The 26,186-nt window shown below is 34.8% G+C and overlaps 2 protein-coding genes across 6 annotated transcripts in view; one reads left to right on the plus strand and one right to left on the minus strand.

Moving 5' to 3' along the window:
* The window catches only part of CENPP (centromere protein P), a 161,202-nt gene that overhangs the window by 128,943 nt on the left and 6,073 nt on the right, over positions 1-26,186 (minus strand). For all 5 annotated transcript variants that reach the window (XM_087744690.1, XM_087744691.1, XM_087744693.1 and 2 more), the window contains 2 exons: positions 23,813-23,901; positions 16,681-16,777 (listed from right to left, as the gene is read on the minus strand). In XM_087744690.1, coding sequence (XP_087600816.1) covers positions 16,681-16,777; positions 23,813-23,901 — 186 coding nt within the window. The remainder of the gene's footprint in view (positions 1-16,680; positions 16,778-23,812; positions 23,902-26,186) is intronic.
* Positions 689-13,317, plus strand: OGN (osteoglycin). The gene is made up of 7 exons (XM_009476714.2): positions 689-1,048; positions 1,679-1,931; positions 6,340-6,424; positions 8,401-8,559; positions 9,169-9,371; positions 9,956-10,051; positions 10,557-13,317. Exons 2-7 carry the CDS (start codon positions 1,764-1,766, stop codon positions 10,725-10,727), a joined length of 882 nt encoding a protein of 293 aa, XP_009474989.1. The 5' UTR covers positions 689-1,048; positions 1,679-1,763; the 3' UTR covers positions 10,728-13,317.

A 26,186-nucleotide genomic window follows, 5' to 3' on the forward strand; every position in this document is an offset into this window, starting at 1 on the left:
CCCTGACATTACTCTAGTTGACAGTGCTATCTAAAAAAAGGTAGTAATGAAAATGAAAGAGAAATGTAAATCTAAATATATTCCCAATAGATTTTATTGCTACATACTTTTTAAAGACTCAAAAAAAGCTACTTTGTAAACTTTAAAGTTGGTCATCTGGCTCCCATTAGTACTGACTGCCAAAAATACATAATAAGAAAAAGGATGGGGGAGGAAGAAATGCATTAGAAATCCAGAAAACTGCTGCTTGTAATTCAGATGAAAATTCTACACCTGGACAGTGTTTACTAAGTTATCTATAGAACTGACACAGAACTTTACTCAAAACAAGTATTTACTGTGAAACCAATTTTTCAATAAATTCCCTAACAAGTCATTCAGTGAAGCATTCAGACATGAATTATTTGTCTGAAAATCTCAACACACACTTCTAAAAAGTATTTTTTGTTTCCAGAACTCTTCAGACTTAAAAGTTTCCATTTCGTACTTCAGTGAAACTTCTCTAAACATATACAACTCGTAATGAAACATTTTATTACTCATAAAATGTGACTAATATGGTATACGTATGTTTTGGCTCTACGTCTGTCTCAGTCAGAAAGCAGCTGCTTTGTCTCTTAGCTAAACCATTAAACAAAATGGATAACACATGCCTTGTGGTAGACCTCTAGTTTGCACAATTAATATTTGATTTACAGAAAAAGCCTTAGCAATTAAAAAGAGTAAATCACCACAAAGCAGAAGGCTACCATTTTAACAAGTAATAACAAAAGTAGGATGAGCTAGACAGACTTAACAAACATTACTCAAAGTACAACCCCCTGCTCCAGGATATTACCTCCTTACCCTAGGGAAAGAATGCTGGCAAAGCATTTTTTACCCCATGGAAAGCACTTTTAAGACTGTCAAACTTTGAAAGAGTATTCATTTCAGCAATTTGGATGTAATTCATAACTTAACCTAAAGTGGACCAATAAAAGAGTAAGCATATAGATAAGAACATCTGGTTTTATGACAGTCACAGAAGAACTTTGAATCTGCTAAAACGGTAGGTGGACTTTTTTCCTATATTAACCTAAAGCTTAAATAAAACAATTACAGTAAACAGGAAAAAAAAGATGTGTAAAGATTTATTTTAAAAATTGCTATGTCTGTATTTAAAATGCTTTAAAGATTATGTTTGTAACCTCCTCCCCCTGCCTGAAAAGTGTACAACCTGTAAAAATTCAGGGGGTATTAAGTTATCTGCTCTTGTTTACTTTCAAATGTAAAGACAAAGACAATGAGAGATTATTGTTATAGAGCATTTAGATTTGAAAAATCATTGTTCTGACAACCGAGAAAAATGCCTTTGAACCGCTCTCATTTTAATTAGTTCAGCTACATACATGCCAAATGTTTCATAAAATGCTTCACAAAAATCCTCTTGCTATTAACAAAAATAACACACTGGAAAACAAGCAAATGCAATTAAGATATTTTCCTTATTAGTTGGAAAATGTTGTTTATTATTTCCCAGTTTCTTTTCATGTTAAGAATAGTTTTTATAATGCTAGAGTCTAATTAAAGGATATCAAGAGTTAAAAGTTGTTCCACGTTCCTTATGCGTTAGAAACCCCTGCCAACTAGTCCTCTAGGCTTTAAATATTGTTTTGACAGATTGCATTTTCATTTCCAGTCACAAAGAAAGTATTCTCCATAGTCAACACATGAGTAGATCTCCACCAGCTAACTGAAAGCCAGATATATTGTTCCGTGCAAGAATGAAGACTTTGCAGACTACTTTTTTTTTGTTTGTGTTTGTACCTTTGGCAAATTCAGCACCACCTATACAGCAAGAATCACTCCAGTTTTATGAGTATGATACAGATGTTACCATGGGAAGCCTGATCCAACAAGATTATGAAATGCAATCCAAGGATATAAGAAAGGTATTTTATTTATATTATCAGTTTAATATTTTTAACTGCTAAGCATTATATGAATAAGGTGTTACATGCATGTATGCAAGTTTTATGGAAAAGTCTTATAATAATAGCAAAACATACAATGGTTTCAGACATAGGGAAAGCCACAAATTAAAACCACAAAAATACTATCCTGGCTACAGTTTGAGAAACCCACAAAAGACAGGCTTTCACAAATAAGACTAAAGCATCATTTTTAACTCTGCTATAGTTGTGTGCCTACTGTTGTAAGAGTTTCAAGAATGGGATATACTAGCATACTAGCTCAACAGTCTGAGTAACATTGTATTAACACAGAAAGTTTGTTTAAAAACAAGGAGGGTGATTTTATTTAGGATTTTTTTTTTAATATCAAAGTAATACTTGAAACAGTACTTTTTATTGGACATAACCTGCCAGCATAAACCACAATTTCTCTTTTGACTTACCAAACTATCAAGTTTTTTGCCTTGGTTTTTCAGGGGTGGGTTGTTTGGGTTTTTTTGCAACTCAACAGTTTAGCAGTCCTGAACTACTATGGAACATCCAGTCCTGTGGTAGTCACCTACATTATTAACACTTTGAGAATCTTAAAGGTAGCAATAAAGACTATACCTCATGGCACTCACCAGCACCCCCAAACGGTCAATTCTGAACTTTTTTTGCTATGTGCTCCACACACACCCCTTTTAATTTAAACACTTCAGCAAAAGACACAAAACCAGAAGTGTTAAATGAAGTGCAACAGCCTCAGCCGATAAGGACAGTTAAAAACCTCATACCTCTGTTCAGACTGCCTCTGACAGGACCTAAACAATACACATCAAGAGAATGAGATACAACATTGATCAGGCAGAGGGAAGAAAAAACAAACAATGACTGCCCTAAGACTAGTTGCCAAGGAAAATACCACATATCCAAACAAAGTGGTAACAACCAAGCATTAATAAGTTCAAGGAGGCTTTCATTAACTATACTTGTTACAATAACTTAGTCTGATAAACAAGAAAAAAAGACAACAACAAAAGATAATTAGTATAAGTAAAAAATTGCAGCACATATATAGAAAAATCACTTCTGTATACCTTTTTAGTATTTTCCCAATTCTACTTAAATTCTAGCTTTCCACTGTTAGACTAAAAGCAGCAGCTACATATTTATATTAAAAAATGTCTAAGGTATTTTTAAATCTGACATCTGCCACAGTGATGAAGTAACATATTTCATAAAACTACGAAAAAGAGACCATTTAAATGACTCGTAACTAATAGGTGGCTATCCACTCACAACTGAGTAAGCTTTAAAAAAAAAATACTAAAAACGTTAACTTTAACTAGTTAGGCACAGCATCAGATGACATTCATTACTAAAGTCATTCTAATAAGAATACACTACTGTTCCAGTAAAAAGAACATTAAGGAGTATACCTACAAGGAAATGGTGCCAACAGATGTGCCACAGACTAATGAAAGTCCATACTAGCAGTGCTATAAACTAGAGGTCTTCTGAAGGCCAACAGTTCTGCTTAGGATAATTCTAGGAATGCAGTTGGTCATTATTTCCATCAGGTCAGTTCTCCAATTACATGTTTTCATTGCAAAATAATAAATTAGTTCCTTATGTGCAACAAATACATCTATACAAGTTCCAGTGTTCCCAATTTAAATCATGGGGTGTGCAAACAAATCTTCTATTCATTTACTGCACAAATTCTAGCTCCCAGAATATTTCAAGTGTTAACTGTAACTGAAATACATGCCAACAATTTCCTCAAACGTGCCCAGTCAGAAATGTATCTTGCATGACAAATTTAACTCCTTACTGTGTGCTTGAACGCACAGCTAGAAAAAAGATTTTTAGTGAAAACATTAGAAGAAATTATTTGCGTCAGTGATCAACAAAATGAAGTGAACCTTAGTCTACTGCTAAGGAAAAGGTCAGCCAAGCAAAATTTATGGCAATGATTATTATTTGAAACCACAGCCACCCTAGTCTTGAATAAAAATGTTAGAAGCTTAAAAACATGAAATCTTAATTTCCACAACAGAACAGAACAATCCAATTAGACACTGTCTCATATCTGGACTAATTCATTCCATTGAATATAAACTATCAGCTTTATAGACCTTTATGTGCTATGAAGATGAATGTTAATGTGGTTTTGTATGGGTAATTCAGGTCTGTGGAGTAAAGTGCAAGAGGCAGGTGGAATTTAAGTATGTAAGTAGGCCAATATTCCTCCAGTGCACTCCCTACATATGCAAGTAATGAACTTTCTGTGGTTATAATCGAAATAATCTTCTGCACTGATACTCCATGGCTAGGAATTTTTATAGCTGACCAGGAAATACTTCCAATATATTGGTTATTTATACTACTTTTTTTGGGGAGGTGGAAGTGGGGGGGAGGAATCTTTGTGGATTTAACAGTATTCTGCAAATAATCAGTTTTATTTTTTGTTGACATTTCCCACTTGCAGAAGTTAGTTGTACACTGTATTCTGCAAACAACTCACATGCATACTCTTCCATAGATCATGCGTCCAGTAAGATACTGTACTAGAAATCTACACCTGGTACAGATAGGCTATGTCAGCAAATATGTTTTTCATACAAGCATATTAAAAATGTCCCTTATGAGCCAAACATGCTACAGCAATAGAAGTGCAGTTGTTCTATTGTAAGTCCATCTACACAAAAGTCTCTACTGGCATGGATACCTCAGTCAAGGACCATGTCTTCACATGCCTAATCAACATGTCTATGCAAGCTAAACATTTTTTGCAGAAACCTTCTGTAAGATTCGCTGCTTGTTTGAGTCTAACTGTTCAGCTCACACTCCCCAGCATCTCTACAACCAACGCTGCAAAAGCTCTTACCCTACACAGAAGTTTCATGCTACAACTGCTAACCTGTTGCCAGCATTCTAACTCGGGCATAAAAGCCTTGCTAGAACACATCAACCTATCCCAAACTTTACACAAAAACAACAGGCAAAAAAGAGCCATAGCCTAGATAGACAGTTGCAGGGAAGAGCCAAGGGATAGATGATTCACAGGCTAAAAAAAGGGTCAAAATGGCAGAGGCTGGCCAAGATAGTTGTTTCTCAGGCTTTATGTCAAGATTGAGGGTTGTATTTTGCAGAATACAAGAATTCCCCACAGTAAAATATATGCAAGCAACTAAATACTAAATAAAACAAAGTTAGTATCAAAAGTAACTTGACAGATAGTGTTACTTTCACATTAGTCTAGTAGATGAACTATGTGTGCTACATGTCTGAATGGGGCGACTGTGGAAGAATTAAAAAAAAAAAAAAAAAAATCAACAAAAAACCAACAACAAACCCCAAACCAAACCACAAACCAGTCCACTTGTGAGCACTCACAGCGCTTAAGAAGCTCTCTTCAACAGGGGACCGTACTCCTGCCAGGGCCTGATCCTTAAGCACGTTTAAAGAAAAACACCTTCCACACCCGATAAAGTATTTTCCCCATATGTTTTCAATAGCAACGCAGACCAAAAAGCTTATTGTCTTACTCTGTCCTACAACTATTCCCCATCAAAAAAGATAATGAATGATGCTAGCCAAGCACAATTGCCACAATCAATCTAAAAGTCCCCTTAACTTTGATACATGCAAATCACAGTGTAACCCACTGTATGTATACTATAATTCTAGAAATAGTATGTAATTCTCAAATTCCTAAGGTATTCAATGAAAACTATTTCCTGCATCACAAAAGGCCCTTTCTGTTAGCAGCCCAGATGTTAAAACAGACTTAAGTACAGTTAATGGAAATTAATTGCTAAATTTCTGCCAATACTTGAAAGGAATATGTTTATAAACCAAGTTGTCCTGCAACTGAAAAGATGCAATGACTATCTCGACAGGGAATTCTGAATAAGTTTAAACACACACAAGGAAATGTTATTTTACTGTGATTACTTGGGTAAAACAAAAAAAATACAACTTACATTCACAAGAATCCTATCAAATTTTGCAGGATTTGCAAAATCTATCTTCAGAACTCCAGGTTCTGAATGGGTAGACACCCATTGCTTACATATTCCTTCCCCACGACGTAGTCTGTATTTTCTCTCTATTTTTATTTTGTGGCTACTGTTCTTTCCTGAAGAACCTTACTTTTCTAAAGAACACTAGCAGCACCTCCTTCCCTTCTTGCCTTTCAAAGTGAAGAGCTCATCTACAAAAGGGATATCACATTAGTCATCAGCATATAAGAGTATTTTAAAAATTAAATGTCATAAGGAGGTTTGTTGTAGGAAGCTCATTTTTAAAAGACCTGCTATTTCAGATCCTTGTAATACCCTGTGGTTTTTTGTTTGCTGCTGTTTGTTTTGTTAAAATAACATTTGCTCTCAACACAAAGGATGGAACAAATGTTTCTCTTGACACTTCCCTAATACTGCAAGGGGATGACAGCGAACGCAATGTACCACCAACAAAGGATACAAGTAAGTTAACTGATATGAATATTGTAACATTTAAGCTCTCCAAAAGAAAATATATTAATATGAAAATTTAATATATAAAGCATGACAAGGAGTATAGAATTAATCTTTTTATTTATTAATATCTTTCATAAAACTTTGTGGAAAGTCTTCTAACTTCTGATGGAGCAGGCAGAAAAAAAAAATTAAAGGATCCTCAGGTAAACTCCGGATACACAAAGCACAGCTTACAAGAATCTCTACAGACTAACCTAGTCATATTTGCTGTAGAGATGTACCCAAGTTAAATAAGTTAGGCAAGACATGCAAGAAAACCAAAATACACACCCCAGTAAGTTCCACAGTTTAACCAAGTAATGATGAAATATGATGTGCTTAAACTACTTAAATAGATTTCTTTGAAGAACTGGCTATTCTCACAGTTTACATATAATGATGAGGGAGGTCAATGGTTAAAATACATCAGGAATATTCTTCACTAGCCTAAGTTTTCTACAGGCTTTAAGGTGTATTGTCCAGACTTCTACCAAGCCACAGTGATTTCTAACTGTGAAAGGAACAATGTGTCTGCCAAACAGAGCATTATAAAAAAAAAAAAAAAAAAAAAAAAAGACACACATTTTGGGTGTATCTGTGATCCAAACTTCCAAAAGCAACTGATGATTCAGCAAGACCACTGGAGCATCAATCTCCAAAGTTTTAATCAAGGTTAGTTATTGTCAAATAGCATCTGTCAACAAGCCCCCAGCAAGGGCAGAACAAATCTGTAAAAACACCAGAGCTTGTAGTCACAGACAAGCATAAAAAATGTTGCCTTTTAAATAGCGACAACATTGTTTCACAATCATTTTCCGTGTCCTACACTCTAGCATATGACAAATAAGATGCTAAATCAAAAAAGGCAAATGGGGCAGAATTCTGAAGTCTAACAAATGGTAATATTCACAAAGCTAAAGCTCAAAATCTCAATTCCATTCTCTGCAGTACTTCTGTAAGAAAAATAAAGAATTACTCTATTATACCTACTGGGTTTGCTTCCCAGTGTTGACCAACTACTTCTGTAACTCTTTACTGGTTGGAGAAGATCCTCTTTTGCTACATAGTGATAACAAACTACCTAGCAGTATGACACTACTCTCTGTACTACAGACCGACCAATTTGGAAACTAACCAAAAATCTCACAACACAGAAAACACAATAGATCAGATAGCAGTGGTGACAAAACTGGATTGAAAGCCACATTCATTATATCTATTTTAATATTGCTGTCATACAGGATTAATGCAAAGCAGAAATTACTAATACTCTACTAATGTCTATGAGGAACAGGACAAGCCATAATGGGCTTAAACTGCATTAAAAAAAGATACAGAGTTCCACTACTTAAAATAACAGCCATAAAAAACCTCAGTAAAAAAAACAGGAACAGATTGTCTAAAGTAATTATATAATCACCATTTCTGGAGTTTTTATAAAAAGAATTAGACAAAACAGTAGCTAGGAGTAACACAGAGTATACGTGACCCTGCCAGAAATGCTCCAATGCAATTACAGTATCAAATGTATGCACTGCCAGATGTTTCTCCTGCATAGATTTCTCTTTTCAAAAGAATGGTTCTAAAGATGATATTTAACATGGCCACAGAGTTGCAGTTGTCATATTCACAATACTCTAAGCCAATTAAAGAGTGAAACTGAATTAAGATCAGTTAATAGCATTTCAAGACATGCTCAGGTAAGAACAGAGAATATACACAGGGAAATTATGCACAAGAAAAAGAATACAAAACTCAAAAAAGTTCAGAATATTAAATCTTTCCAGAACCTGATGTGAATAGAATTCTTAAAAAAAAAAAAATATATATATATATATATAATGGGAAATCTTAAAAAGATACTAGAGAAAATTCTATTTTGAATATTCAAGCTTAAGTTAGTTGAATAACTTAACTGTCTACTCAAAATAATTTGCTTTCAGATTTACCTACTTGTCTGCTCTGTGTGTGTTTAAGCGGATCAGTGTACTGTGAGGAAATAGACATAGAAGCTGTACCCCCACTGCCAAAGGAAACAGCGTATCTTTATGCACGATTTAACAAAATAAAAAGGATAGCAGTCTCCGATTTTGCTGACATTAGTAAGTAATGTTCAAATCTTAATTTCCATTTACCTGATAGTATATTTGAAGTTGTTGTCCCTTAATAGTATGCCAAGATTACCAAAATAAGATATATTTTATAATTTGCTAGATTTCATTATGTGTATTATTTATTTAATTCAATGCTTGTATTAGAACAGGAACTGTGGAAACCCATTTTGGCCCATGTATCCATCTTAATATTCCCACACAATCACAGAAAGAGCAGTTTGCTAAAAATAAAATTTAACTCTGCATACCAGCCAGTCTTAAATGACCAGGTATTACCTTTCCTTCAAATGCTCCAGGGACATCTCTCCCAGCTATCTCACTCTACAACATGACAAATTCTATGAATGTCTGAAATCATGTTGTCTCTAAGAGAAGAGGAAGGATCCAAAGTATTTTCCGTATTATTATTATTTTTTTAATTTAAGACGATAAGGAAAGCCAAATGTGGATTTTTATCCATATTTTAAAAATATTTACATTTGTAGATCAGAATTAGGACAGTGCAGCCAACAATGCAACATTTAACATATACAACCATACATGTTTCACATGCCATTATAAATTCAATATTTAGATTTTCATTTCTTTTGTGTAAAGCTACCTTGAGAAGAATTGATTTTAGTGGAAACAGGATAGAAGAAATAGAAGATGGAGCCTTTTCAAAGCTTCTGTTATTGGAAGAACTTTCTCTTGCTGAAAATCGACTTCTAAAACTTCCTGTTCTCCCTCCCAAACTGACAACATTTAATGCAAATCAAAATAGAATCAAGAGCAGAGGAATCAAAGCAAATGCTTTCAAGGTAAGTAAAAGACCATAATTTAGGTAACCTAAGTAAATAAAATTAGTAACCAGACTATCCAGTATACCACCAAATGAATTTTTTTGTATTTTTGTAACCTAAGAAACAAACTACGATGCAGAAGCTTTCCAGATTTTCTTTTGTTTTTAAGGCACTTTGGAATAATAGTCCTTTGTGGACTCACTCTCTCATGTCGTCTACACAAAAAAAAAATTTCTATGAAATATCTTACCTACTTCCTTTCTCTTACATGCAAAGAAAAACTTGATTCAAAAATTGATGGCTCAAATACAGTTCTGAGGACCACATAAATACTAAAAAATAAGGATATAGTTTTATAGTGGTCTCAAGTTTTATGACCAATAAGCTGACACTGAAATTTCCAAAACATAGGCCTGTTCTATAAGTTTCTTGATACAATAGAATTCAACATTCATAGCAAAGGAATGTGTCATGTTAGATCACTTTACAGGCTTTCTATGTCATCAGAAAAAAAAATATGTCATCTTGTAACAGGCACAAGTTACTTAACCTCAAGTAAGTAACATCGGCATTAATAATCTCTCTTTCTTTCTTTCTATTAGAAGCTGACAAATTTGGCCTACCTCTACTTAGGACATAATGCACTGGAATCTGTTCCCCTTAACTTACCGGAAAGTCTGCGTATTCTTCACCTTCAGGTATTTTTGAAGTATTTCCTTAACATTCTATTACAAAGAGCCTCATTAGTAACATACTTCAAACCAAACCCACTGTCTTTTAAAACAGTTCACACTGCAGCTGTGCTACAGTTGCCTAATGCTCCACCGAATAAAACAATTTACCTCTAATCTGTATGGCCACAACCATTCGGTGTTCAAAAGTTGTTTGTTAGCTAATTACTGTGCAAGAATTTCTCATTAGTTTCTGTATATCAAGGATAGAAATGGTAAAAATAAGCAACAATCTTTTATCAACAATACATTTCAAACATCAATAACAACCTCGAACTGCTTACCAGCTGATTGATTGGTTTGAAGAGACTTGATTCCTACATATTTATAGTATACATAAATAAATTCCAATGACAATAAAATGGGAGGGTAAGAGGAATAAAATGAAAGTTTGAAAATTCTTCAACATATATGGGTGTGTGTGTATATATGTGTGCGTATTTATTTATAAAAAAATTGTTTTGTTTTGCAGTACAACAATATTACTACAATCACCGATGACACATTCTGCAAATCTAATAACACACGTTACATCCGCACACATATGGATGAGATAAGGATGGAAGGCAATCCGATCCTCTTGGCAAAGCATGTTAATGCTTTTTCCTGCTTGAGAACACTGCCTGTAGGAACATACTACTAGCCACTACTTACGTAATTATACATGCCAAAACTTAAACATGGTAACAGAAGATCATTCTATTTCCTCTGTTTACACATTTATATCCTCTCTCTTACTAATGTCGTTTTCCCTGCATACCCAGAACCTTTTACTATGTTGAAATGTGGTTCTCCCCTGAAATAGCTATTTCAAAACAGCCACTTTATTTAGTAGTTACAATGTCACCCATGCTTTCAGAAACTTTTCTGTCAATGAAAGTGTAAAAATACATGTATGTACATACATATCTTCTCAACTTTTATTTCACTACATATTCTTTACATGTAGGTAAAGTCACACCTGTAACTGCTTGTTCACATTCTTTACCAGTACCCAGAACAATGACTACATTTTACTTTCAAATAAACGCAAAGCATTCTTTGAGCAAGCTATAGAGGAAAAATACATCTTAATCCCAATCCCACTTTTTAATCTGAAGTGAAACTTTTTCAGTTGACCTTCAAAAGCGTATTGGATGAAGTTACATACAAAAGAAAGTTATGTTTAGAAACAGAACTTCTCAAAGCTTAACTTCATTAAAGCTTAAAAACTTGGTTTATGGAAAGTGAGAATGATTCCTATTTAGGCTTAGTGTACCAAGCAACGTAGCAAGTGGAACTTTTCAAAGATGTGTTAAATCTCCTTCTACTATTTTGCTTTCAAAATAACCTAACAGTGTGTGTATATATATGTATTTTATTTTTACACAAGGTATTTTTAATTGAAATATATACATTTTCCTCAGCTGTACTCACAAGAGCCATTTTTGCAACACCAACTTCCCATTTTAATACAATGGTCAAAGTACAGCATAGTATGACTCCAAGTATCTTTTTTTTTTATTAACAGATGATGTAGACCAAGCCTTGTTCCACTGCTTTTTCTTGACAAGGAAACATGACAATATGCAAAGCTGAATTAGTGTTTTTAAGATTTGAGCTGGATGTCAGTGCAAAGAAACAGAAGTACCCTTGTACAACAATATTTTCACTCATTAGGGAAAAATCAAATCAGATCTTTAAATTAAAAAGAAAAGTTGATTCTATATTTAATCTAAAAATAGTGTTAAGTTCAAGCAAATTAAACTAGCATCATTTCACTCAACTACTTTAACCCATGCAGTGTATTAAAAGCACAAACTGATGTGTGCAGGGCTCAACAGTCAGTTCACCTAAAACTAGACATAATTGATACAGGACACAATGGTTTTTATTTCAATTAATTTTAATTTTTAATTACACAACTATACATTTCTGACATTTCATTTTCAGTTTCTCCCCTCATATACCTGCTGCAGGTGTAAACTCTTCAAAAAGTGTGATAGTTACTATTATCAGATCAACTTCGTACTAATTTTGGAGCTAGTATAGATTCCTAATTTGTAGAAATAGTTAAGCATCAAATGCATGATGATGTATCACTACATCTAGAATACTGATTTTACAAGATATTTTCTACTAGCTTTGTTTATCTTACTTAGCTAAGCCTTGAATTGTTAGTGTTTGTGCTATGGGGAATTAAGTGCACACTTGATTCTGAACATACTAATGCTCTGCCACTAAGAGTGTTAAGACGTAAGTGACTTTCAGTCACTTTTCAAGTGACTATGTCAAGCATCAACTATGTCAAGCTCATCTTTCTGGAAAGAGGATGCAATTATGAAATGTAGGACAAAAATATTTTTGCCCTCAACCCATTACCCACGAAAGACATAGCAATCACCAATATTTTCCATTTTAAGTTATTTGGTATAACAAGAAAGAAATTCCGTTGTCTTAATACTACTGGGAACAAACCCAAGTCTGACAGTGAGAATAGTACTTGGTTTTCATTTTCCCATGTAAGTCATAAAGCTTTGATGTTTCCAGGTTTTTAGCAAAAGGTAAAAAATAACCCCAAAGCATGTAAAAATACATTCCAACTTCAAGCCAAACTTACACTAGGAAAAAATAAAAGCCACCAATTCTCTCATCCCTCCTTTGATAAATGCCTAAGACAGAGAAAACACAGCTAGAAGTGTAAGCGTATTAATGTTACATAAGCAGTAACCTCTGATCTTATTCTCATCACAAATCATTATTACTGAATAAAGCTCTTTGCAGTATTAATAGGATCAGTAAATATCACCAAAACTCTTCCTATGAAAATTGTATGTGTATACACAAATATATGCACATGTATGTAATATATACATACATGTAAACATTCTAAGACTTAACCACTACACATTATTAGTTTTACATTAAAAATGTTGTATATATTTTTGAAAAAGTACTAAAAATATCAACAGTAACACTAATTTTGTGAGCAAACCAAAGCAGACAACTGATACCTTCTGAATGCCTCTTGCAGGCAATAAATTATCTGATGTTTGAATTTACTTTCCCCATTCATAGGAAGTTAATTCATCAAAGCATTAAGTGAGAAGGGCTTCAGTATGCAGGATTTTTTACCTTCTATTTGTGTGACCAGTACTAACATAAAGCTGAATGTACACCATTCTATTTTTTTCCTATCACTCATTTCTGTTCTGTATTTCCAATAAAACTTGAATTTTTTTCTTGTTTATCAATATCAGCTTCAATCTACTCTTCCAGCAATGCCAACGTGCTTCAGTTGTTCAGCCTCATACTAGACTAATGGTGTGTCTAGATCAGAAAATTATTTGCAGATCTAAGTCCATTTTGCAGACATAATATTTATCGTGGCAATACAGTAAGACCTGCCATACAAGTAATGCCATACGAAAGACTTTGTGGGGCACTTCACTCACCCCTTCAAAATCTATTTAAAGCACTACCTTGTAGATTTTTTCAGTAGAACAAAGGAGCAGCAGCAGAGGGTAGTAATGGTATGCTCAACTCTTGAGAGTGAGCGTGTGAGTGAGTGTGTCTGTCCGTCTGTAGCATGCAAGTTGTAGACTAACCTATTTCAGTAAAAAACCACAACTGCTAAAGCACAGTGTCAGGAAGTATATAATGCAGACCACAAAATGCTTACAACTGAACATTGGTCTACTCGCATCAACCTAAACCTGCCCCTGCTTTCTAGGAAAGCCTGCTTACAGTGAAATCTATGTATATTTTAAACTGCTTTTTTCCTTAACCCAAGTTATCCATTCCACCACTACTCTTGTTAACTGGGAAAACTATCACTACAAAACTGCCATTTGTGACGGTTAACTTTTTAGAAATACAGTGCTATCCCACTTTACATGAAACTTGCAATTGTCATTCATCTCAAACATTCATTATTATTTGAAGTATTCCATCACTTCTACATTATTCCTTTCTTCTCAGGTACCAAAACTAACAGAAAATAAAAAATAATCTACCTAATCTTGTAAAACAAATGCAATCACTGTTGTGTTTTGAATTTGGGTTAGGGGTCAGGCAGCCACAGCTTGGCTGTGGGTGACAATTATTACTTTAACAAAGTTACTTTTGACTTGTGTGTCCTGTTTTAACCCAGCCATCAACTAAGCACCACACAGCCATTTGCCCACCCTCCCCTCCCAGCGGGATGGGGGAGGGAATCGGAAAAAAAAGTAAATCCTGTAGATTAAGATAAAGACAGTTTAATAGGACAGCAGAGGAAGAAAAAAATAACAATAAAAGAATATACAAAACAAGTGATGTACAATGCAATTGCTCACCACCTGCTGACCAATGACCAGCCAGTCCCCAAGCAGCAATCACTGCCCCCTGGCCAACTCCCCCCAGTTTATATGCCAGGCACGATGTTGTACGGTATGGAATAGCCCTTTGGCCAGTCTGGGTCAGCTGTCCTGGCTGTGCTCCCTCCCAGCTTCTTGTGCACCTGGCAGAGCATGGGAAGCTGGAAAGTCCTTGACCAGTGTAAGCGCTGCTTAGCAACAACTAAAACACCAGTGTGTTATCAACATTATTCTCATACTAAATCCAAAACACAGCGCTATATGAGCTACTAGGAAGAAAATTAACTCTATACCAGCTGAAATCAGGACACTTTCCTGTTTTTACACTACACCATGAGAAAACTATTAGAAGCACTATCTATTTCTACTTAACAGCCTGGGTAATTTTCTTTTAAATAACAAAATAATAGAAAAGCTATAAACCCAGAACCCAACCCCAAATAGTCTTCTCTCCAATACTCTGCACAGTTACCTGCCTGTATACTTGAAGCCTAGCAAGCAGGTAGGAAAAAAAAATACAAAGATTACAGACTCATTTTTTAATGTTGTCCAAGTGTGAATATTAACAGGATAAGACTCTTCACTTGTTTTTATGCAAATGTTAAAAGCATACTTCTAGTCGCTTTCACACAAATTGCTACAAAATTTTAAGTTACAAATACATATTCTCCTTAGCAATCTGGTTATTTGAATTGTCAGATTTGATCTTTGAACCCCTTATTAATTCTCTCACCTGAAAGTCTTCTGTTTCTCATTGAAATCATTACTAATGCTAGCAAAAATAAGAAAGCCTAAAAGACTCTTCATAAGTCCACAGTCAATCATATTTGATAAATATTCTCCCAAATTGGTTTGCCTTTCTCAAAAGCATCTTCCTCCATGGAAAGAAAAATACCTTTAGAAGGAATATTTGTAAAGTTGACAAACTTGTGATATAGGTCTTCAGTGAATTTATCTTCACACATCCTTTAGCAATGAATACATACCTTCATTGTTTATATGCAACATCTGAACAAATACTTTTTAGAAGTGCTTAGGATACACACAATTTAAAAATCATGTCCAGAGCTCGCTCTATTTTTTTCATTTTTGTACTGAATTTTAAAATGAGAAATATTTACAACAGTTCACTGAGTCACTGTCCCAGAAACCACAGTGACTGCTGTCACAAGGCTGATCCAGGGATCAGAGAGCATCAAGTGAAGTTGGAAAAAAACAATCAAAAAAACCCACACCACAAAGCCATAAAGCCCTTGGTGCTCTACCTTCTCTATGGAGGGATTAAAGAAGTCTTTATACAACAACAAGCAGGATTATACAACATTAGTTTATTAGTCAGCTGAGAACAGGATTTTTTTTCTTTTTTAACATTATCAGAAATTAGTACTTTTTTTCTTTAATCTGGTTGATTAATTGATAATAGAAATTGATTACTCTAGCACAGAACTCAAAGGCCTAAAAGATTCAAAAAATAGGAAACAAAGCAGTTCCCACTTCGTACTACAGCTGAAAAGCAAAGATGGTGATGAGTTTAATGACAGTAAATACTTGAGCTAAATAGAACTGAACTAAAAAATCATGTACAATTAAGCAGCTAAACATCCTCCTCTAACATTAATCATCATATAAGCTATTCTGTGTCTCTAAGACTGCAGTGTTTTTACACCAAGGAATAGTTGTTTATCTTAAAACCAGTACAAAGACAAAGCAAACAAGCCAAATAATGGTAATTTAAAACTAAATTCAAATACTATGTTCCAGTTAAGAGTAAGGAATAGTTTATTTCCCATTCAAGCAAAACATTTTAAAACTGGAAGTGCTGTCACCCAAATGCACGCTGCCACATTTTCAAGAGAGACAGATGCAGTCCTTCAAAACTAACATTTAAATGCCAAAGACTACAAACGTTATTTTCTTTTCATTTCTTCTGTTGCTTTTTTTTTTTGTTCAAAATGAAATGTAATACCAATGAAAAACTGTCTTACTCCCCCACAGAAAGGCACAGATATTCTTATTTTCCCCCGCATATGATGAACACAGCAATAGCATGGTAAAAATCAAGACAAATACCAAACAGGGGCATTGCCCCTTGAGCACAACACAAAAATCTTTAGCTAATATTCTCTTCTCCACAACATACAAAATTAAGATTCCCATACTCTGCTGAAGAGTGCTCATTTCATCTCCATTGCTCTGTCTTAATGAACTACTTAAAGAACTAAATATAGTACTGATATATAAAGGCTTGATAGACATTACCTTGAAATGTAGGAAGGTGCATCTACGATGTTCATACCACTCAGCATAAGATGAAAGGCTTCTGAAAAACGTTAAAAGATTTCCATGTTCTTCAGTGCTACAAAAGAAAAATATATTGTTTAACCTAAACAATACTAGTCAGATATACCAATTCTATAGCCTAAAATTTGCACTTTTTCCTGAAAGAATTTATGATTAGTATTGTTCAAATTTGAAGCCAGAAATCACACACAAAAAAATTATCATGACAGGAAAAAAAGCTGTAGTGTAGATATTGAAAAAAATTGATGAATTCGTTTATAAACCAGTGTTTTCAACTCCTCAGGAAGGTAAGCAGCAATAAAGTTACTCTTATATGTAAAATGTGATAACTTGACAAAGTAGTTGCCTGCAAAATCTTAGTTTGACTTTATGCTTGTTCATCTAATACTCTTGTTTTCCAAATAAACCCCAAGATGTTGCATAGTAAAACTTTAACCTACAAAACTGGTAAGATTTACCAAATTGCATCACTAAGCTTTGAATATTCCCAAGATCTTTGTCCTATTCAACTAAATCTTTGCATGACACGTTATCTGCCTCTGCCCACATGACATCCAGCTTTTCAAGATTAACCTTGAAACTTCAGTAAGCAAGGCCTGTTCATTAGATCATACATGGCACCTAGAAACAAAACTTTTGACATACATTTAAATCTTGATTTATCAGCTATTAAAGAAGATAGTGATATTCTCAATAATTAGGGAGTGGGGCAGGACGGGGGAGAGAGATACCGATAAATCTGTAACTGAGAAGTGGAGCGCAGAGGCCTTAGTGCCAAGCCCATTGTAAGCAGACATTAATAAGCCTGGATGGAGCTGAGCTGATTCTTGCAGAATGCCCCTCAGTATTTCTGCAGTCTTGGGCTCCCTTGTGATTTAGTAGTTCAGCTACACACGGATACTTTATGGCTTCATTCATACAAATGATGCTACACTTGCACTAATAAATCGTCTTGGAACCTGATGTCCTGCAAAGAGCAGTGCAGAGACACTTTTGCTGGACTTGCGCTTAGCCAGTATGGATTTGGTAGAGCTTACAGCCTGTATCATGAGACTAACATATCGGTGCTATTCTGTCAAGGCAATCATTCAATTGCAATGTTATTGCAAATACTAGTTTTTCATCTATAGTGCCTCTGAAAACAGAAAGGCCAGCAGTAGTTTTTTTTACTTTCTGGCATTTCTGAGGCATTTTCAATACAAGAAACAAAGCATAAGAGAAATAAAGAAAAGTTCCTATAGTTTTGGCTTTGCCAGTTTCAGAGAAATTGAGCATCATCAAGTGAAAATGTTTACATACAATGATTCCATGCTTAGTATAAGATTTTTCCATTTCCACTAGCAATACTTAACAAACAGAGCCAACAAAACACAATGCCAGCTAAACCTGAGAGATTACAATTCCAGGACTTTGGTGCTAAAGTCAAATTAAAAATACAAGCAACACACAGAAGAAATACTTTGCACGTAGAAAATAAGGAAGTTTATTTCCTACGTGTATTTGGTTTCACACACACAAAAGTTAAATCATTTAAGCTTCAATATAATTTCAAAATTAAATATTCACAGTATCTAAAGAATCAAACAGAAGCTTCCACTCACAAAGAAACAACAAACATTTTGAAAAATATATACAAAATTACTGCTGAAGTAATTTCCAAAGAAGTTCCAAACACTGCATAAAGTACAGAATCAAGGAAAGCTAAACGGCTGACTAATTATCCGTTCTTGCAGACGGGGAAAAATACACACAGTTTTGAAAACAAAAACTGCTCTCGATATGCAAAGATGATTACTCCTATTGAATAGGATAGCAAAACATCAAACTAATGCTGATGAATAACACACCGCACTAACTTGGACTGAGAGATTTCACTGTTATTTTTCATCAGTCTACAAGGTAGTAATGATTTTGCGTGTAAGAGAGGTTGCAATGCATCAAACACTGGGGCTGGTACCTTCCTTTATGTCATGAAATTTGATATACAAAAGAAATTTGCTAGCAAAAATAAGCGATATGCTTTTCTACTTCAGTAACTGGCACTAAATTTACTTTCTTTCATTATACATTTACTATTTTGTCCTCCTAGCAAAACTGTGTTAGTATGTCAACTATGATGGATACAACCAAAACATTTTTAGTAGAAGTACACCATTACATTCACTCTGAGACAGCCCAGGAAACCAGGCACCAATAGAAGAAAGGAAACCAAGGTACTGGAAATCATTAACATGCAAAAATCTTCCTTAGAACAACTAGGATTAGAACCATTTGAATGAAGAGATCTATTCACTTAAGATAGGTGTCGTCACAGTAGAGAGCTTGTAGAAATCAGGAACTGAACAGACCTTACCCTCTTTATCATTAACACCACAGTGACAGCAACCATTAAAGCATATATACAGCTTCTCAGGTCTAATCAAAAGGAGGAACTAGACAGTCCATCCACTGTTACAAGGGATAATTTTATTAAAGAGATTAGAGAAAATAGGTGGGGAGGTGGTTCAGGGGGAAGAAGAGTTTGTCTTGGAGGGGTTTCTTTTTAAGAAAAACACAACAGAAAAAAATATTCAAGTGTCTAGTAACGTAAGGATCAGGACAGAGAAAGGAAAGGAGACAATAGAAGATGACAAACTGCCAAATAGCCAACCATCCATCCAATGTTGTCGGGGGAGGGAGGAAAAATGCTCATAAAGCACATGTAGTTTTTACTAAAGAAATGGGGGCAAGAACGCAAGGAATGCAAAATTCCACAAAAGCTAAGTGTCAGAATACCTGAAGCAACATGATTCTTTAATCATAAGGGCGAACAGCTTCATGCCATTGTTGGTATGAAGCCACAGTCAAATGAAACAGACTATTAGCCATTGTCAAAACATACCTGGCAAGCACTGCTTTGAAAATACAAAAAGACTTATTTCAATTACTAATACAGGATTTTACAAGTTTACAAACCTAAGTGAGGAAGATACCCGACTTACATTTGAGAATATTTCAGAAAGTTACAGAGGATCTAAATTCTACATGTCAATTTTACTTTTAGCATCCTTTCTGTCTGAGATTAGCTATTCTTTTTGGATTTTCAGAACAGCTGAGAGCAGAAACTTGAGGCCATTAACACAATGGTTGCAACAGTGTATTACCAAGTCACTTCAGCCATTCAGGGGAGAACTGTGCCTCAAATCCAGCTCTATTTAATAGATAGGAACAGCAACACTTAACATGTTACACAAACAGAAACTGGAAAAAACACATTAAGTTCATTCAGATATTCAAAGTGTAAAAGGAAAGCCAAACAAGTTTTATCCTAGCCTGGAAAGAACAGCACCATTAAAGGAAGTTACCACATTAGTCACAGCTGCCAACAAAATCAGGCCAAGATGAAAAAAATGCTGGCAGCACATGCAAAATTTAGTCCCTGGAAGGACCTGGACACATACCGATTTACAATATCTGACTAGCTCTATGTTCTGGACATTTTTTTTAACCACAACTCGTAATTGTACATATAAAAATCTACACATACTGTAGTAAAAATCGAGACCTAGTAATGACTGCCCACATCTCACTGTCTAGTGAACATGATTCTACACATACTACAATATGCTTTGTAAATCTACATACATGGAAGAGGGCAACACAGAACTTTGTTACAAAACTATGTACTTAAAATTATTTTTAAAAAAACTTGGCAATTTTGATGAGTATTCACTTTTATGCAATTTAAAAGACTATCACAAACCTTGTGACCTTGTTTTAGCATTATGTCTTTAGTTTGTTTATATTTCTTTTTTCCTCTCAGATTCATCTTTAGGTGATAAAGCAGACAAAAATTTTTAAGGCTAGATCACCAAGCAGAGAGATATAGTTTTGGCAAAGAACCAGTTTCAAATGTAAAAATTAGTCTACAAATTATACCTGAATATATACTACTCATATAGTTATAGCACTGGCTAAATTTAAGATAGAAAACTAGATATAGTGTTTAGAAAGGGGGAAAATCTGTTTTGGCCTGAACAGACATATGTAATACACATGCTTTTTTGTATTGGCAGGGGAGAAAGACTCCACAAGAACACCATTTCAGTTCACTGTCTCATAGCACTTAAACTACCCATAAACGATAATTCCTTATTAGCCTAAGTTAGCCTAATTCCTGAGGCTGAAGCCAACTACAACAAACACTAAAATACCAAGAAAGCTTAGTATAAAATAACAAGGTACTAAGAGAGCACATGTTTAAATTTAAGTTGGGTTTTTTTTGTTGTTTTGGTTTTTGGGGTTTTTTTTGGGTTGTTTTTTTTTTTTTTAAAGAATCTAGCATTACAAAATGTCACCAGATTTAAAAAAAAAATCCACTAGGAGCAGAAAACACCCATCTCCAAAACCAACAGCCATGTAACAGAGAAGTCACCGAAAACCAACAAAAAGCATATTGGGGCAGAGAGTATGGTGTATCAGGTTAAAATCACATGGTCTTCATCCAAACACTATTTCACTTTTACAAAATAACATCAACAAAACACTAAAGTATATAAGAAACCTAACTGTTTTAAAAGTCTTTAAGGCTCCTTTAATACGCTCCTTTAGTTATTTTAAGAGAGGAAATCTATTTTAACTCACTGCAGTATGCAAGACTTCTTGCATTAGCATGTAAAACCAAAGAATGACACTTACAGCTGTGGAAAGAATTCGTGCTTCCCCTCACTTCCAAAATACCTAGCCCATGCAGTGTTTAATACAATGCAGACATTTCATAAATCCTTCACTCTAACTTATAAATTCTAATTAGTTAGTAAAAAGAGCAGTTTTCAAACTGTCTAAAAACTCCTCCTGTTTAAGTAATCTATGCAATAGTCAACTAACACAACAATTAATGGGATATCAAGAAAAAAAAAAAAAAGACTGGCAACAAGATTTTTTTTATAGATATTCTGGTCCTCAACACTAATAAAGTACAACATAAGTGATAACTGGTGCAAAGGGGACTCAAGTAAAATCCAAAAATAGAAGACTAAATATTGTGATTCCATTTGCTTACATATTTTATTGTCACAACATATTTAAGGAATGGTACACTTCTTTTAAAAATAGGTATTATATATTGCAGCAGTACCTGGTTGAAAATAAACTGCTAAATTTTGCTTCTTTTAAAAACATGTTGCTCAGTTGTTCTAGCATTCCTGTTTTCTTACAAAGCAGGATGGTCTTGGGAATTACAACTGAATGCCAAGTTTTTAACTCTGGTGCTATTAAAGACCCTTTTCTGTCATGCATTATGAAAAATGAAGCCAAAAAATTAAAAACCTGAGGAGGAAAAAATCCAGGCCAGCAGAGAAAACAGAAGAGAGCTAGACAATGAATTTGGCAAGACTGGGCCAAAGAGGCAAAAGAAGGAAACAGAAATCAGTAGGGAGGCTGAAAAGAACGAACAATACAGAGAGACACCAGATTTAGCTGGTCGAGAATGGAGGGAAAGGGAGGAAAGAGGTAGGAATCAAGATTCTAAGAGCAGCTGGTGAACTGAAGAATAACAGGCTAGTTGGGAAAAGCCTGAAACTGGACATGAAAAGAAGGGATTAGGACTTAGAGTAAGAAACAAGAACTAGCTTAATAAGGGGATTGAGAAAACAAACCATAAAGGGAGCTCACATAATCAGATTAAGTCAATCTAACAGTGGGTTGCTGTGAAAACAGACATTGTCAACATCAGCCCCACTCTGGCCACATATTTACTGCCTTAGATCAGCCGCAAACATTGTGACATTGCAGGACAAGTCAAATAGAAAAAATGATATTTGAAGGGGGGGAGGCAAGGTTGGGTTCTCCACCCCCAAATTACTTTTTCAACCAAATGACTACACTGAACCTATTTGCCATGTGGCTTCAAGAGTATATACGCTGACACAAGGACAACAGATAGTACATGCACATAGAGGCTAAGGACAAAGAGCTGCTTGCTTTATTGACAGCAAAGTCTTCGTTCATCTTATATCATTCATGAAAACTTGTTTACTTATGAATACTGGTGTAATGTGGAAAAGGACCAGGGCAGTGAAGAGACAGGGACAAGACAGCAGTGCTCAAGCCAGGACGAAATAAAGTCTGCCACTACTTCAATGCATTCCTTTCCAGTATGACTATTAAGTTCCAAGACACTTCTGCTGTCAGAAAATACTCGTGAAAAAAAAGGGTAATTTCCTCTTCTAAATCCTGCTCCTTGGGAGCAGTCAACTACTATTCTCAGTTATACCACTAGCTTTAGCAGATTTGCATGGAAATTTCAAAGCCCCTAAATAAAAAATTCAGCTCTCGGTACAGACTAACGAAGCCTGATGTAACTCAATAGTTAAGTCAACTAGACAATAATAATTAATAAATAATAGATTTGTTCTTAGAATAGGTTGCTAGCAGATTTCACAGTGGAATACTGCAGACAAATAATCTGGTCATTATTCATCCTGTATACCACAATTAGTTGACATCCTCCAGAAAATAATCAAAAAGTCGCATTCAGTCATATGCTTAAGTTTTAGTGTGTACATTTTCTTAAGCCACTACACAAATACACTGTTCCAGGTTTTAAAACTATGTTCTAATGTTTTTAAAATATCAGTGAAAGAAATCCTAATGCAAAGAAGAGAAACGGAATGGTGAGCAGAGAATTAGAAGCAGGCAAGTCCTGGAGAGGGGTTCTGGATGTACACTTTAGCCATTGCTCCCCCACATTGCACATCTGCAACTCCCATACACAACTGAGTAACAGTTAATGTGTTGATTACACAAATTAAAATACAATAGCTGAGATTACCTTGTTACCAAGCAATTTCAAACAGCTAAAATATACTTTAATCCAAAAAACTGTTTCTGTTTAACATGAATTCCTAATGGTCCTTTCAGGCCTTAAAAATTATATGCGTTTCATCTTCTCTCCAGAAGGATACAGACAAGGGATTGGAAGCATTTAGGTTGGGCTAAGATTACCAAACAAAGAAAATGACTGCCAGCAATTTACATGAAAACGCAGCATTGCATTTAGTATCAGATATCCCATACAATAACTTTCCTTAAACAAAAAACTCCACCTTACCTTGACACAAACTTGCTCACATCTGAATCTTCTCCAGATTCCATTATAATGCTGAGATCAGTAATAACAGCAGACACATTCTCTTTCTCCTAGATTGGAGAAGTAACAACATATTATTTTAGAAATTTCTCTAGAGAGGAGGGGGAAAAAAAAAAAAAATCTATCTACTGATAAAATAGACAAAAATATATGCAAATGCTGCTAACTACTATAATCCTTAAAATAGCATTTTTTTTAAACTACAGCTACTAGACATTTTCTTTCATTTCAACAGTATTGGTATCATCCATACAAGGTGGCTGCTGGAATAATACCTGAACTAGTCAGCATAGAGAACATGTATGTATAAAGGAAGACTTATAATTATAAGAGGTTCATCTACTTCCTTTCATGTCACTTCCACTTCTTTCAGATTCTTCTCATTTTCCAACACAACCCCTAGCGGCCACATATACCAGAAAACTCAAATATAAGGTTTCATCTGAAAACCATAATAATGCTACCCTAAGTTAAAAAAAAAAAATTCCTGTTAGTTTTCCTTTTTTTTTTTTTTAATTTTAAAGTCTATAGTTTTGCCTCAAATTCTCTTCCCTTTTTACAATAATTGTTCCTCAGGGATATGTGCATGATAATAAAATGTTTCCAAATTAAAATATTAACAACCTATAAAAAAATGAGAAAAGTATATAGATATATATAGTAGATGTAGTAGAAATGAGGCCACAAAAGAACTTAATTCTTTTTCCCTCGCATTCTTGAACACACCAGAGTAATAGGTTAGATAACACTGAATGAAGCAGCTTAAAAATCACGGCTTGAAGACTATAGCAAATGCTTCACTTTATACTGGAGATTTTGTACTTTATTTTTCTTATACCCAGTCACTACAAGCAAATGGGAATGACAGTACAAAGGAAACTAAACAGACAAGCTGGAGTCAAATGCCAACACACCACAGCAATCCCTAGTACTGGTTGGACAGAAGGACTGCTTACACTGCCATCAGTAAAGATGGAAAAAGCAAACCAAGACACTACAAAGTTTAATGGATTAAGTAAGTAACATCACGAAAAATAATTTTAAATTTAGAGCAAAAGGTTCAACACGTGCATGGACTTGTACAGAAGCTGCTTGTAGTCACAAGTTAACATGCTACCTTCTAAAGAAACTGGTTTTCCAATAAGTGGGTTACTAACATATGCCAAGATGCCATCTTGGGGTCAAATAAAAAGAGTTAAAAGGAAAGCTCTTGAGAAGAAAGCAACTCTTATTTGAATGATTGCTTTCTCAAGTGCTTTTGACTTGGCTTGAAAATCTGCCAAAACAATTGTACATGTCCTCTCCTAAAATCTAAGGACAGTAAGAGGGGAAAAATAAATAAATCAAACAATGCTTTTGCATTAACCGGTTTTCTTCATCCACCTTTTGACCTTTGTAAGTATCTGCCTATGCACAATGGTGAACAGACAGAAGCTTCTTTGCTTGCACCCAAAGCTGGCAAAACACTAGCCAGCCTGAGAATATAAACGATACGCTAGTCTGACACTGTGCCAGAACTAAAGAACCAGCTAAGATGCAGAATATGTCAGGCAGTGAGTGACCAATACTACAGTAATATAGAGATAATCTCAATCATTCAAAGCTAGTCAAAGTGAACTCAGATCTCCCTACCCCTCTTTGAACAATTGTATCCTAGAACACAGCTTTTAACAAGAATGACATTTAACATTTTGTTTAAGATCAAATTAGAGATAATTACAAGAACACTTCGTTACTGTGTATTAACAGCTTTGATTTAAGGTACTCTGCAGCCGAGTTAACTGTATGGTAACTTAACTACTAGATTAAACAGTATTAACAGTGTGAAAAAAATTATTTTTTATCTTCCACTGCATACCAATGTATCTGTTACCTCCTAAGCATTTCCCCAAAACAGTTGTCTTATTTCTCAAGATGGGTGAAACTAGTTGCAACTTTACACTATCTTGCCCACACTGATCTCAGTACAGGTTATTTTGAAAACAACCATTAATGCCATATCTTAGAAAATAAGCTTGTCCATTTTTATGTGCAAGAAGCCAGAGGCATAAAAAAGTTAAAGGTAAGTTTCCAGGTCTTAGTCTGGCCTGAACTCACAACTTTCCTGAGACCTTTGGAGACAAACTCCTGCATCCACAGAGGACCTACTGACTTCACTGCAGGATGACCTACATAGTATACAAAGTCTGTGGCAAAACCAAGATAACATGCCACTACTTTTACACTGCAGAAACAGCCAACTAGGACTAGGCAAAATGTCTGCATGAAGTTGTTAACAACGTAGTTATGAGATATGCTTTTTCATTATAAAGAAACGGGAGAGAGTAATTTTTAA

Source organism: Nipponia nippon, unplaced genomic scaffold (genome assembly GCF_047370975.1).
Source record: "Nipponia nippon isolate SJK-2023a ecotype South Korea unplaced genomic scaffold, ASM4737097v1 scaffold_9, whole genome shotgun sequence".
Lineage (NCBI taxonomy): Eukaryota > Metazoa > Chordata > Aves > Pelecaniformes > Threskiornithidae > Nipponia > Nipponia nippon.